Source organism: Lithobates pipiens, unplaced genomic scaffold (genome assembly GCF_037356315.1).
Source record: "Lithobates pipiens isolate NorthernLeopardFrog02 unplaced genomic scaffold, aLitPip1_a1.2 Scaffold_23, whole genome shotgun sequence".
NCBI lineage: Eukaryota > Metazoa > Chordata > Amphibia > Anura > Ranidae > Lithobates > Lithobates pipiens.
In genome coordinates, this window is record NW_027507785.1 from 121,689,466 (window position 1) to 121,705,320 (window position 15,855).

At 42.7% G+C, this 15,855-nt stretch overlaps 1 protein-coding gene across 1 annotated transcript in view; it reads right to left on the minus strand.

Moving 5' to 3' along the window:
* Positions 1 to 4,528: 4,528 nt before the first annotated feature.
* The window catches only part of ACO2 (aconitase 2), a 61,231-nt gene continuing 49,904 nt past the window's right edge, over positions 4,529 to 15,855 (minus strand). The window contains exons 16-17 of the mRNA XM_077452288.1: positions 7,055 to 7,176; positions 4,529 to 5,037 (exon numbers count right to left, since the gene is read on the minus strand). Of these exons, the coding sequence (XP_077308414.1) occupies positions 4,903 to 5,037; positions 7,055 to 7,176 (257 nt within the window). The 3' untranslated portion in view covers positions 4,529 to 4,902. The remainder of the gene's footprint in view (positions 5,038 to 7,054; positions 7,177 to 15,855) is intronic.

Consider the following 15,855-nt stretch of genomic DNA (forward strand, 5'->3'; position numbering starts at 1 on the left):
TTGCTTACTGGGCACTTAACCTACCTCCCATCAAGACCAATTTTCAGCGCTGATGCACTTTGAATGACAATTGCACGGTCATACAACACTGTACCCAAATTAATTTTTATAATTTCTTCCCCCAAATAGAGCTTTCTTTTGGTGGTATTTGATCACCTGTGCGATTTTTATTTTTTGTTTAAAAAGACCGAATTAGAAAAAAAAATTTTTATTTTGTTATAAAATTTTAAAACTTAATTTTTGGCCGTCATTGATGTACGCTGATGAGATGGCAGTGATGGGCGCTGATTGGTTACACTGATAGGCAGCACTTCTAGGTGGCACTTGTGGGCACTTTCAGACAGCAATTATGAGGCATAATCGCCTCTTCCATTTCGGGACCGATGTCCCATTAAGGTGAGCCGGAGATCAGCTTTTTTTTTTCTGCTCCACTGTCAGCGCGAGGAAAAAAAGCGATCACCGAGCTTTTGTTTTGATCATATGATCAGCTGTCATTGGCTGACAACTAAACACATGGTAAGAGTCCAGGACCAGCTCCTTACTCAGATCGGTGATCACAGCACGCGCAGAGCATGCACAGGGGAGGCAGTCATATGACAGCCTCCCGGGAATTCACATCTGCGCTGTGGCCGTCATTTGCCATAGCGCGGATGTCAAGTGGTTAATCTTATACCTCTTACTAAATACTTTGCACTGTCTATGTTCCCAAAAAAGGGATCATTCAGGGGTATTTGTGCTCGCATTTTAAAGCCTCAAGAAATTAGACAGGCAGTCAGTACATCCAAAAATATAGTGAATGGCTTCAAAATACGATATCCTCAGATATGGTGATCACATCCAAAGGCAGAAGGAATAGTCATAATCCATTTCATACGCAGAGGAGGAGGGGAACCGTCACCAACACCCAAAAACACTGACTCTTACCATAAATGTACAGATAAAAACGCATGTAGTAAATCACCAAGGGGGAGGCAGTTTTCTATGCTGATTTCCCTTCGTCTACAGAAGCGCAATCATCTCAATGGGAGTCGTCCAATGGGAAAAGAGGATTCCTATTTCTGTTTAGTAGGCACCCCTGAGGACGCATGTTGGTGGCGAAACGTCGGGCGTATTTTGGGACCTGGTGACATCAGAAGGAGCACAGGAGTGGTCTTCATTCGTTCTTTCCATCTGTAGCCGATTGTCATTTGATGCCTGTATATCTCATCTTAAATGTGAGTTCAACTACGGTTTTAGAGAATAAAAAGATTATTGGTTTATCAGTATACCTGCGCAATGAGGCCACTTTGTTTTATGTTTTCTATGGTTTTTGGGAGGATTGTTGGTCTGGAGATTTAAGCAGTTCCTGGGAAGCGAAGTGCCTACTAAACAGAAATAGGAATCCTCTTTTCCCATTGGACGACTCCCATTGAGATGATTGCGCTTCTGTAGACGAAGGGAAATCAGCATAGAAAACTGCCTCCCCCTTGGTGATTTACTACATGCGTTTTTATCTGTACATTTATGGTAAGAGTCAGTGTTTTTGGGTGTTGGTGACGGTTCCCCTCCTCCTCTGCGTATGAAATGGATTATGACTATTCCTTCTTCTGCCTTTGGATGTGATCACCATATCTGAGGATATCGTATTTTGAAGCCATTCACTATATTTTTGTTTATGAACTTTATATATTATGTTTGTTTTGAATAGAGCGCTATATCATTGTCCATATATCTTTATATATTGTTTCCAGCAATATTTGTGTTAGCAGCTATTTTTGTTTTATATAGATTGATTTTGCTTTTTAGCGCAACAAATTTTTTCACTTTTAGTCAGTACATCCAGGCTGATCAATTTTCAAATATACAGTGCATCTGGAAGATATTCACAGCGCTTCACTTTTTTCTAATTTTGTAACGTTACAGCCTTATTCCAAAATGGATTACATTCATTATTTTCCTGAAAATTCTACAAACACCCCATAATAACCACATGAAAGCAGTATTTGAAATCTTTGCAGATTAAAAATAAAAATCCCATGTATACAAGTATTCACAGCCTCTGTTCAATACTTTGTTGAAGCACCTTTGGCACCAGTTATAGCCTCAAATCTTTGAGTATGATGCTACAAGAAGCTTGGCACAGCTATTTTGGGGCAGTTTTTCTCATACTTTGTAGAACCTCTCAGGCTCCATCAGGTTGAATGGGGATCGTCTGTGCACAGCCATTTTCAGATCTCTCCAGAGATGTTCAATCAGGTTGAAGTCTGGGCTCTGCCTGGGCCACTCAAGGACATTCAGAGTTGTCGATCCTGACTAGTCTTCCAGTTCCTGCCACTGAAAAACATGCCCACAGCATGCTGCTTCTGCCACCACGATTCACTGTAGAGACTGTATTGGCCAGGTGAGGAGTGGTGCCTGCTTTCCTCCAGACATGGCACTTGCTATTCAGGCAGAAAGAGTTCAATATTTGTTTTATCAAACCAGGAAATGTTTCTCAGTCCAAGTCCTTCAGGTGCATTTTGGCAAACTCAGGTGAGCGGTCATGTGCCTTTTACTGAGGAGTACCTTCTGTCTGACCACTACCATACAGGCCTGATTGGTGGAGTGCTGCAGAGATGTTCTCCTCTATCCACAGAGAAACACTGGAGCTCTGTCAGTGATCAGGTTTCTTGGTCCACAGGTGGACTCCATTCAAGTTGTAGAAACAGCTCAGGGATGATCAGTGGAAACAGGATGCACCTGAGCTCAATTTGAGCATCATGGCAAAGACTGATTACATGCGATTTATATTTTATTTTAAATAAATATGCAAAAGATTTTAAACAAACCTTTCACATTGTCATTATGGAGTTAGCTTGTAGAAACATAATGAATTTAATCAGTTTCAGAAAAGGGCTGTAATAAAATGTTGAAAAAGTTAAACTGAAAACTTTCCAGAGAGACTGTATACACACACACCATAGAGATTGAAGACAAACTGGTAAAATAACCCAAATCCATGTACAATATTTAGTCTATGTGAAAGTTAGTTTACAATCTCTATGGTGTGTACATACAGTGCATCTGGGAAAGTATTCAGTGCTTATATGGGCTTAAATTTCTCTTGAGTGATTGAGCATTTTACATGGCATCTGGATTCAGAGACGGACATGAACATTTTACAGTTTAGCACCACAGATATAAACCCTGTATGGGCAGGCTGCAGTTTGAGTGAATGTGTGGGCATATTGAAGCTGGAAGTAATAAAAAATAAAAATAGTGCCTTGATTCAGAGACTAAAGGACGGGAAAAGGTTGGAGATTTGCACCTGTATGGATAGAATTTAACATTTCTAGATGCAATATGCCCACTCAGAAATGTCAGTGTCTAGATTCCGAGACAAAAGAAGAAACTTACAGTTTTGCTCCATAGCTACCAAGACTTTTTGGAAAGGCCACAATTTCACATGCGTTTGTGTTAATTTTATTTCTTCTTCCTGCATTTTAGCGTTTGTTTCTACAACCAGATCCAACCATGTGCCTCAACCTGCATCCTTCCCAGATACCAAAATGGGCCTTGAACAATATAAATAGTGCCTACTTGCTGGATGACATTTCTGTGGTCAGGTAGACGTTGCCGCTGAACACATGATCCAACGATGCAGAAACACATTTCACATGGAGGGCAGGGCTGGACATAGGTTGTTGGCCACCATTTTTCCTCCCATGCCACTATGGTACAGCACACACCAAAATTCACAAAAAGGGTTGAATCCATCAGCTGGAAGTCCAGCAATTTGCCAAACTGCCATTAGGCTGCTGGGGGTGGCTTGAGGAATACCAATTCTTCCGTTTCAACAGATAAAAGCAGAGAAATCTGCCTGCTCAATGCTACAGCTGGAAATGTGGTTGGCAGAATCAGAGCAAAGTTGCACCCTATGCAGGCCCCCCCATCTACATGGCCCCATGTTGACCCTCTTACCCACTGAAAAAGCCATAAGGTAAACCTCTGACAGCTCAGACTTTCATTCATATCGTTGAATGTTTCTGAAGGGGAACCTTGTATAGTGGGGGCAGAGGTGGAATGGAAGTGCTAAAAAGTTAGGAAATCACTTTAAAAATGTCTTTATAAGAATGCTGTGCTTATGAGAACACAGCAAAGTAATTAGAGCTTGAGTTTATTTTTTAAGACAGTCGACCTGTCAAAAGGTGCTGCCAAGATTGCATGAAAGAAAACTGAAAACTTGGTTAACGGATAGTTTTACATTTCTCCAGCTGCATGTTCTCAGCCTTCAGAGGACAGCCACTGAAAACTTTAAAGAGACCCTGTCACCAACTTAAAAACTGCAAGTAAAAAGCGCTTTTCCCTACTAGAAAATGTATTCATGTGCAATGTGCCTTTGAACAGATTTAAAAATAAAAAACCACCACGTCAGATACCTAGCACAGCCACCTCGTCCCTTAAATGTCATAGCCCTCTTATAGGAGTGTCTGTGCTGGTTAAGGTCCTTTCACCTTCCTATTTAAATAAAAAAAACACGTATGGACCAATAACCAAAACACAAAATACATCTAGACCACATTAGTTTTATTTTGACAAGTCTGTTGTCAGATAAAATATATTTGTTTAATAGAGCAGCATGGTGCTTTGTAACCATTTCACAGACTGGAGGGCATCACAGTAGCAAGATCAGTCTGACATGAATCTGGCAATAAATATAAGAAATGGATCTGACAAGATGGAACTGGGACGTTACAGAAAAATTATTCCTGAAGCCAAACAAAAAAATAAAAGAAAAAAAGTTATGACTGAACAGATAATCGAGTAGTAAAAATGATGGTGACCATAGTTTTAAGTGCTGCAGTTTGTACGCGATTAATATAGCAGAATGGTTAATCATTCTGGGAATGACAGTCTATAAAATGTCAAAAAGAATCCGATGTCTTATTTCTGAAGCTCTTTCATGCGGTTGAGAGCACTGCCAGCCTGGAACCACTCAATCTGTGTTTCATTGAATGTTTGATTTAAGTAGATTGTCTCTTGGCTACCATTCTGATGAGTAATAATGCATTTGACAGGCTGTGGGAGAGAGGAAAAAAAAAAAAAAAGTTAAGAAAATGGGAAAAATGCACTGGAACCAAAATGCTAGTGACAAAACCTGTGAGCTCATTAAACAAACGTTCCTATATTCTTCCAAGGTACTACTTGTACAGAATTAAATTTACTAGGGAGAAGTAAAGTATTTCTAGTCCTATATTCATAACATATGAAGTATACCAAACAATACTATTAAAGTGGAGGTCCACCCTAAAGTGGACCTTCCGCTCATTGGAACCCTCCCCCCCTCCGGCGCCACAATTGGCACCTTTGAGGGGGGAGGGGGGTGCAGATACCTGTACAGTACAGGTATCTGCACCCACTTCCGGGATAGCTCTCTGCAGAAAGGGGCGTAGATTACGCCCCTTTCCGAAAATCCCCCGCTGCCTGCTGGGAAACACAGATCCCAGAGGCAGCGGGTCCATCCTTATTGCGCAGCGCGACTCACGCATGCGCAGTAGGGAACCGGGAAATGAAGCCGAAAGGCTCCACTTCCTGATTCCCATACTCAAGATGGCGGCGGCAGCACCCGAGAGACGATCGAGAGATAGGCTTCGGGTGCCGACATCATGGGCGCGCTGGACAGGTGTCACTATTTTAAAAGTCAGCAGCTGCAGTATTTGTAGCTGCTGGCTTTTAAAAAAAAAAAAAAAAATCCCGGCGGACTCCCGCTTTAACCTCTCAAAATGTATCAAGTCCTGCACTGAATTCTAGGTAAACATACCAACTTCTACATGTACAGGGAAAAGATGGTCTGGTTTTTATTACTGTCTGCAGCCCCCATTTCTATTGCTATTTATTCTGCATTCCTAGTCTGGAAAAATTGGGTGCTTTCAATGCTTCAAGAAATCTGCTGTTAAAAACGTTTGATGTCTAGAGTAGTGTTCAAGTTGAGACCCAAGAAAACTTGGCCTTAAAGTGGCTGTAAAAGCCCTCCTCCGGTTTTATCGCAGTGTCCATGCTGGTATATTAACCCTCACCATTTGTCTGGGTGAACACATCTCCACTTTAATATGCCCCAGACTTCACCTCCCTCCACCCAGGCCCCTTCCTACTATTCTTACACATGTTGCTGACTGGTCGATGCATGTGGACTCCATAAAGAAACCCTTTGTCTAATTCAGGGGTAAAATAAAGAATTTGGTAATGTTACTATGAAATTTGTGAATTTAATCCTAGTCTAATCGGAGTCACACAAATTTTTCCAAATGTACAGCTAGCTTTGTTAAAGGAGAATTTCACCTTTTGTAACATGTTACACCCCAAAATATTGGTGTAACATGTTATTCTTGCAGTAGCCCCTATACCTCCCCGCTCCCGTTATGACAGCGAGTAGGGGGACCTTCTCCCTGCACTTTTTTTTTTAAACGCCTGCCAGCATCAGAGTTTGTGGCTGTCGGGTTGTATTTGTTAATTAACTACCAGGGCACTGTTGAGCCCTCCAAGCACTTCATTTATGCTTCCTGTTCATATGGAGGTACAAACAGACAGCTTACACAGACAGTCTGCAAGAGCCCTGCATTGAATCGATCTGCTTATTGCAGGTGCAATGGTTTGCAGGCTCTTAGAAAAAAAAATGCATTTTTTACCTGCAAAAAAAAAAAATGTGCATTTATTAGAAACATAGAAAAGTGACAATGAAAACAAAAAAATAAAAAAATACACCAAGTGGTCCAGAGTGCCAGTTTTTGTACGTGTTTTTTGCTTAATTTTCTTGAAGATCTATGCTTGAAACTAGTTATTGTTGATTGACTCACTACTTCTGCTGGAACTCCATTTTACAAAAGGGTAAACTTTAAACCTTAACGCTGCATGAACCGAAAATGTAACATATCAATTACATTGCCAAATGCAGAAGTGTGTTGTGCTCTCCTGCACATGTGACAGATCTGTATCTGAATGAGGAATTAAAGATTTTAATCAAGATTGTCATATATAAAAAACACAACATTACTGATGCAGTCATTAGGTGCTGAAGACAAAGATGTGTGAAGATTACCTTCCCTGGTGCCAGGTCTTTTAAACCTGCAATTGTTATCTTGTCCTCAGGGTGAATCTTATCATAGTCAGCTGGGTCGGAAAAGGTGAGCGGCAGAAGCCCCTGTTTCTTTAGGTTGGTTTCTAGATAAAAGAAATACAATTTTGGCTTTGTTAATAGGGTAACCTATCCCAACATATATGCCTACACGTGAAAACCATGATTTAACATAGAATTGCAGGTTTCAATTAAAATCTCAGATGGCTCAAACCGTACACAAGCGTTCTTCAGGTTGGGTTGAGGTGGGAGGAGCAGGCAAAAGCCATAACAATTTTCACATTGGCCGATTAGACAAAGCCTTGCATTTGTTGATAGAAATACAAGGCTTTTCCTGAATAGCAGAGAAGCCCTCAGTCCAACTCTCTAATTCTGGCAGCAGATGGAAAGTTGCCTGTACTGTTGCTGAATGCGCTACTTTTAGTTAATGCCAATATTGTGCATTAGAGCACATACAGTGGTATTTACTAAAACTAGACAGTGAAAAAAAAATCAGGCTCACTTCCACATAGAAAACAATCCACCTCTTCAACTTGCTCAATTAAGCTTTGGCATTAAAACCTGGAAGTTGATTGGTTTCTATGCAGAAGAGAGCCTGATTTTGCACTCTCCAACTTTATTTTGGAAACAAACAGCTTTATGCAAAAATACAGGGTATTCATACATTGCGAGTCCTATCAAGGAGAAATAACCCAATAAAGACAAATTTATGCATACACGATAGAGAAAAAAAAAATATATATATAAAAAAAAAAAAAAAAAAAAAAACCACCACACAATACTGATTGGCTTCCATTTAGAGCAGTGGTCATCAACCCTGTCCTCAGGGCCCCCTAAGGCCTGATTCACACCTATGCATTTTTAGTGCTTTTTGCATTACAGTACGTGTTCCATAGGAAACCATGTTAAATGGACTGTAGTGCAAATCTGCAAAGTGCAAAAAGCACTAAAACTGCACGGGTGTGAATCCAGCCTAACAGGCCAGGTTTTATGTATTAACTTAGGGAGATACAGACTAGAATACGGTAATCACTGAGCAGCAAATGATATCACCTGTGATGTATTTCAGTTATCTTGCAAACATGGCCTGTTAGTGGGCCCTGAGGACAGGGTTGATGACCACCGATTTGAATTATATACACCATTTGGTTTATACTCTACACATGCCACATAGGGAAAGGTGCATTCAGCTGGTAAAGCATATTGCAGTTTCAGGAGACACAGGTTGACAAAGACTGGAGCCATCTGTCCCAGATTTTATTGCATTTGCCAGGACACCCCCTACTGATGCAAACTTTTTGTTGTACGTTATGGTATTATTAATTCCAGCAATCCAGGCAGCCACTGTAGGAGCTACAGCCTGGATCCAATTCCGGACTATAATCTGTCTAGCTACAAAACAAGTTTTAATGTAGGAAACAGAGTGTGTGTCTATATCGGTGTCAGGAAAGCTACCCAACAGGCATCACTTAGGATCGAGGGACACTGGTGAGCCCACTTGATAATGTAGGAACTGGACAATCTGCGACCAGTATCCTCGAATACGGGGGCAGTGCAAGAGGAGATGGCCAACGGTGCCAACAGATATCAAGCATCTGGGGCACAGAGCTATGTGAAAAACAGAATTTGGCAAAGCGTTGTGGAGTCAAGTATTCCCTATGTGTTATGTAGACTTGGGTAAGCCTAGCTGACATTTTGAGGGAGACCAGAGTGCAGGTCTCTAGAGCCAGTCATAATCCAATTCCCCAGCATAGTCAACCCATTTGGTCTTAGCATTGTAGGCAAGTTTAGTGACAGCTGGAGTAAGGAGCATGTTATAAAAAATGGATATGCGTTGACATGGCTCATGGTTACAGATTATTTGCAGTGCATCCAGGTATGGTAGGATCCTATTAACTGGGTATATAGGGCATGGCGCACCTGGAGAACAAAACAAGTAGTTGGGGAGGTTAATTTCTGCCTTTAATTGATCAAATGTTTTGAATGTTCCATTTGTGAGAATGTGGGACAGCATATAGTAGGATCAGGTATCTGAAGGAGTTCTGGGGAGAAGTTTGTTGTACCACAAGGGAGTATTAAGCCCCATACACACTATCAGATTTTCTGCCGATTTTTTGTCTTCAGATTTACCAAAACAATGTAGTGCAAGGGCCTGCCTGATTGCATACAAATTGAATCTCCTAAGGTTAGACCTCATATTATATTGTTTTGGTAAATCTGAAGGGGGAAAAAAATTTGATAGTGTGTATAGGGCTTTAGTGTGAAACCCAGTTGTTCCAAACTTTGACATTGCCAGATCCCATATCCACTTGTGCTGGAATATAAGGTCAGAGTGGCTTGGGAGCTCCAATGAGCCATGCAGCAGGTCGCAGCGTGGATGTGGAGCCCATTAGTCCACTGAGTGGCATGCCAAGGCGAGGCATCTACATTTGTCAGTCTTATCAATATGATAAAAAAATGCGACAGCTGTGCCACCAAGTAATATGATCTGAATTCCAGAAATGCCAGGCCCCCTAGGGAAGTTGGGATCTGAAGACACTTCCAGGATAATTTGCATCTACTGGAACCCCATATGAAGGCCTGTAACAAAGTGTCCATACTTTAAGTATTTAAGCGGAATGTAGACCGGGGAAGCACCATAGTACATACAGCATTTTGGCCAGTAGTATCATTTTGATTAGTCCCATGTGGCCCATAACTTCCAATGGCAATTTGGCCCATGCCTTTTTTGGATTTAATCAGTGGAAAAAGAGGCTCTACGTTCAGCGAGATAGTCGGCTACATCCCTAGAAACCTGGGCACCCAAGTTTTTTTTTTTTTTTTTAAAGTGCTAACTTAGCAAGGACATATTGGCCTGGTCTTCAGATGGGGGAAACATATCCATGTGGAGAATCTGGGACTTGCCCCATTTTCTTTTAAGGCCGGAGAATCTACTGAAATTGTCTATGATCTGTAGTGCAGTTGAAAGTAAGGGGCCCGAGTCAGCCAGGTAGAGGATCATGTCATCCGCATATAGTCCCACTCTTTCAACCACAGATCCAGATGTTAGCCTTCTAATAATCGGGGCGGTCCCAAGTGCTACCGCTAAGGGTTCTATAGCCAGTAGATTTAGAAGAGGGCAAAATCGGGCACCGCTACCGTGTCCCCTTGAGAGCGGGCAAGTGTCAGCTGTTAAGCCATTTGCTACCAACGAAGTGCCGCAACGCGCTTCTGCAGCTAAGCTACACGTCGCTTTTACCATTTTTACTGCTGCTAGGACGGTTAAAAGTGTCCCGGGTGAAAAACATTGCCAAGATGGTGGGGGGAATCAAGGAGTTTGACAAACCAGTTTTGAAGGACAACTCCGGAAAAATAAATGTCCCCCCCCCCCCCATGTTCTCATTGTGGATCTCCTTTTTCAACAACTACATAAAGCCATGTACTTCTGAGCTCTGTAGTTCTTCTGCAATAGCCTGCTGAACTGTTAGTTCCTGGATAGTTAGATAATTTGGACAGAGCAAGTCTTGGGATGACCGATCTGTATGCGAGAACATCGCTCGTGGTACAGCCCTGCCTCTGTTCATTGGAACAGTGCGCTCTGCATTATCACAATTCTGGTGCAGGGAGGCTGGGCTGTACAACGAGTGTTCTCACATACAGACCCATCAGCAACTCTCCCCACTCTGCACTGATAAGTCCGTACTTTCAACGCGCTGGTGGGCCCTGGCAAGCGGCAGTGGTTTGCATTTATATTAAAATGAATTATTATGCATTTATATTAAAATGCTTTGAATTTATAAGGCTGTAACCTAGTATACCATGTTTTATGTACAGCTTGCTGGCTGCAGAATGAGGGGTGTGATTTATGTTTAAGTGGGTGAGTTCACGTTTACATGTACATGTGTAGTGTACCCTCCCACATTCACTCCAATCCCAAGGATTCATGGGAAATGTAGGCCGATTACAGTGAGAAGGATATGATGCAATCACTGTTCCAAGAGATCCTCCATGCCAGAAGAGATGCATTTTTTGAATCCCAGAACTTACTTCCTGAAAATGTAATGAAAGTCGCCCATCACAAGGCAACAGTGGCACATTCCTTCAGTGCGCATGTGCCAATGTCGGCAGCAGAGTATATAGTGAATATCTCCTAAACTGTGCAAGTTTAGGAGATATTTACAGTACCTACAGATAAGCCTCATAGACTTACCTGTAGGTACAAGTGGTGTAGCAGAGTTTAAGTGCTTACATGAGTTGGTTTGCTTAGCAGCACCGGCTCTTCACAGCCAAAAAATAAAAAGGGAGGAAGCATTGCGTGACTACAGTAGAGAAAATGGTGCTGAGCTTGTACCTCAAAGTGCAGGGGGAAGGAAAACACTCTGCCATCTTTGCTACAAAATTAGGGTCCCCAATACTTTCCAGCAATATCCTCAAGTAAAATCAAGTTCCACCTCAAAAACCTGAACAGTCAGGGGGAATAAAGGTTGTGTAGCATTTCTGGCAACCAGATTCACCAGTAGTTTTCTGCAGAACGCATTGCTATTTGGCCCAGCTTCCTTGCATCTCATCTGCCATTGTGAAGAGCGGACTGGTGGGATAGTCACAGAATGGAATATGTAATGGATAAGGTTTTACATGTCCATACACAGAAGCCGCTATAACCCAGGCGCTGACCATGTTCCTGTCACTGTAGAAGTTTGCAGCTGGAATGTAGCCACATGCGGTGCATTTTTGGTGAAAAAGGGCAGGTGGGAATGAATCACCCAAAAAGAATGATGCAGGTAAATCGCTTCCATCCTCTAACAGGATGACACAATCTGCTAAATTTAAACAGGTCATGCCAAGAAAACGTTACACAAAATGGCAGGGGCAGGCACAAAGAATAACTCCCACTTGTTTTTTTTATAAAAGCTAGGAACAGGTGAAACTCCATCTTGATGCTGAGCCTACTAAGGGTCCAGGATTTTCCTGTCAGTGGGCATATCCTCCAGGGCAGTCTTCAGGGTCAAACATAGAACATGCAGAAATTAACCAGGGCATACTGATCCCATGGAGCCTCAAGAGCATGCATTGCTCCCACAATAGGATCCCTGTGCCATTGAGTCAAAAATGTCAAATTTGTTTTTGAAGCCTGGGAGATCATCCAGCATTATGTACTTCTTATATTAGTAGGGTATAGGGGACTACTCCCCCAGGTCCTGGTGCTATCGGTTGAGGTTGAAGTCTAATTGCACACACCTTGGATGAGGTGGAAACATTAAGTTCTGCCTAGTACATGATCCAAACTATTGCAGCATTGCTTCTGGTACTCCCCTGATGGTTGATATACTTATCTGATTGAAATTCTGTCAAATGCCATAGCAGTGGACCCTCCAGCAGGCTGGCCCAATGCTGCAGAGACAGGCAAATTGCCTGTAGTTTAAAGAGGTTTCAGAGAGACAAAAATGTGCTCAAGACTCCCCAGCCAATCAGGCAGGCATTAGTCTTGAGAATTCAAGAAAATGGGAAAGACCAGAGCCATCAAGCCAAAGGACAACCTGTTCCCGAGTATCCGTGTCAAGCCAGACAATCCATACAAGTAATTGAAATTGTCCCACAATCAACCGAATGTTGTAGAGGTATGAAGTGAAACTGGATGAAAGATTGCCTAAAAAAGGAGATCAGGATCATGACTAATGCAAAGCAGAGGGTCAGCTGAATTCCTGGACTGGAGAGCTTAAATCTGAGATTAGATCCTGTGGGGGAAAATACTCTGGCCGAACCATGTCCAGAACTTCTAGAGGCGAACCACTTTTAGCATCAATTATAGAAGATTAAAAGTTGAGAAGTTCAATCAAAGCTCGTTTGGCTGTACTTGTGGATCACAGGAGTGCAGTTCATTCTGTACTCCTGTGACCCGTTTTCAGCAGACAGTGGGCTGAAGCTGTCAGCTGACAAAGCCAGTCCAGGCTGGGGTAAGATCATAACAATGAAGTCAGGATCTGCCCTCATGCCTGGACCAGCACAGGCTCTCAGCAAACTGCTCAGAGCCTGAGCCGGTCACTCCCTCCCCAGCCACACAGCCTCATGCTCCCAGTGAGTGAGGGGAGGCAAAACAGTCGGTGACTGATCGTGACCAGCTTTCTGCTCAGGGAGCCCTGAGAACTGAGCAATAGGCAGTGTTATCGCTCAGTTCAGTCCCAAAGCCAGTAGGAAAAAAAATAAAATTAAAAAAAAAAACGTCTTTTAACCACTTCAGCCCCGAATCAATTGTCAGCCTAAGGACCAGAGGTCTTTTTACAATTTCGCACTGCACTGCTTTAACTGGTAATTGCGCGGTCATGCAATGTTGTATCCAAACGAAATTTGCGTCTTTTTCTTCCCACAAATAGAGCTTTCTTTTGATGGTATTTGATTGCCTCTGCGATTTTTACTTTTTGCGATATAAATGGAAAAAGATCGAAAAAGTCGAGAAAATATATTTTGTACTTTTTGTTATAAGAAAAAAAAAAAAAAAAAAAAAAAAAATCGAATAAACTCAATTTTAGTCATACATTTAGGGCAAAATTTATTCAGCCACATGTCTTTAGTAAAAAAAAAAAAAAAAAAAAGTCGTCAATAAGCGTATGCTTAGGCAGTCATAAATTAAAAGCTGTGTAAATTCCAGAAAATGTACTCTCTCATTTCTTGAGGTGCTAAAATGGCAGGGCAGTACAACCCCCCCCCCCAAATGACCCCATTTTGGAAAGTAGACACCCCAAGGAAATTGCTGAGGGGCATGTTGAGCCCATTGAATATTTTTTTTGTCCCAAGTGATTGAATAATGACAAAAAAAAAAAAGTTTACAAAAAGTTGTCACTAAATGATACATTGCTCACCCATGCCATAGTTGTATGTGGAATTGCACCCCAAAATATATTCTGCCGCTTCTCCTGAGTACGGGGATACCACATATGTGGGACTTTATGGGAGTCTAGCCGCGTACGGCACCCCGAAAACCAATCACTGCCTTCAGGATTTCTAAGGGTGCAAATTTTTGATTTCACTCCTCACTACCCATCACAGTTTCGAAGGCCATAAAATGCCAAAATAACACAAACCCCCCCCCCCCCCCCCCCCAAATGACCCAATTTTGGAAAGTAGACACCCCAAGCTATTTACTGAGAGGCATGTTGAGTCCATGAAATATTTTGCCACAAGTTGCAGGAATATTACAATTATTTTTTTTGCACAAAGTTGTCACTAAATGATATATTGCTCACACATTCTAAGGGCATAAGTGAAATTACACCCCAAAATTAATTCTGCTGCTTCTCCCGAGTATGGGGATACCACATGTGGGGGACTTTTTGGGAGTCTAGCCACGTACGGGACCCTGAAAAACCAAGCACCGCCTTCAGGATTTAAATATAAAACGCTACAAAAAAAAAAAAAAAACTATTAGCGATCGCAGGGATCAGGCCTGACTCTGCGAACGCTGCAGTTATGCGTTTAGTGTTTTGTAAGTGACAGTGATCGATCGATCCTGCACTTGGGTAGGCTGGGCGGAGGGGCAAAAACGCAGGTGCCAGCAGGTATCTGGGCTGATCCCGCTAACAATGCATTTTTTTGGAACCCCAAACTGCTGGGGACGCTAGTATAGATCTGATCAGATATTGATCTGTTCAGATTCTATACCACTACGGGAGGTGTATGCTTTGCGCGTGGGTGTTAGCGGTACTGGAACTAACCTAGCGCTGCCTGGGGTGACGCAGACCCTGACCCTAAAACCTAATTGATATCACCCGCCGGGTGATCAGGGGGTTAAACCTTTATTGGGTAATAAATGGTGGGTGCCCTGATGCTATAAAAAGCAAACTAACCAGAGTCACCCGTAACACTTATACGGTGATCACTGGTGAAAGGGTTAACTAGAGGCAATCAGGGGGGTAAAATCTTTATTAGGTAGTGAATGGGGGTCCCTGGCGCTATATAAAAACCTGACGGGGAACCCAACTAACTGGCTAACCAGCGTCACCAGTGGCACTTATATGGTGATCGCTGGTGAAAGGGTTAACTAGGGGCAATCGGGGAGTTAAAACCATTATTGGGTAGTATATCGGGGTACCTAGCGCTATAAAAACCTGACGGTGAACCTAAAAAAAAAATAACTAGCTACCTAGCGACACCAGTGACACTAATGCAGCAATCAGAAAAACGATCGCTTAGTGACACTGGCAAAAGGGGGTGAAAGGGTTAACTCTAGGGGCAATCAGGGGGTTAAACCTTTATTGGGGGGTGGTAGGGGGCTACCCTGGACCTAACACTAACTGCCCTGACAGTTTTTACTTTTACAACTGACACTGAATGCAGTGATCAGAAAATAATGATCACTGCAATCAGTGACACTGACTGGGAGGGGCAGATCGGGGGGGGGGGGGGGGGTTGTGTGCCTACATGTCAGTGTAGTGTTGGTGCACACTTACTTTCACTCTTCTCCTCGTTGTCCGGTCAAAAAGATCGCCCCGAGGAGAATGACATCACTTCCTCCCTGCCTGTGTTTACTATACACAGTGGGAGGAAGCTTCTCATTCGCCAGGAGCAATCGAGAGGGGATGGCTAGAAACCAACGGCCATCCCCTCATCCCGGATCGCTCCTGAAGCGAAACGGACCGCTGCATCCAGCGGGAGGGGGTCCGATCTAACCACCCACCCGCTGGAAGGCAAGCGCGTACATGTACGTGCTTGTGCCTGTACATGCCATTCTGATGACGTACATTGGCATGTGGCGGTCCTTAAGTGGTTAAGGATTAATTAGAACATTAACA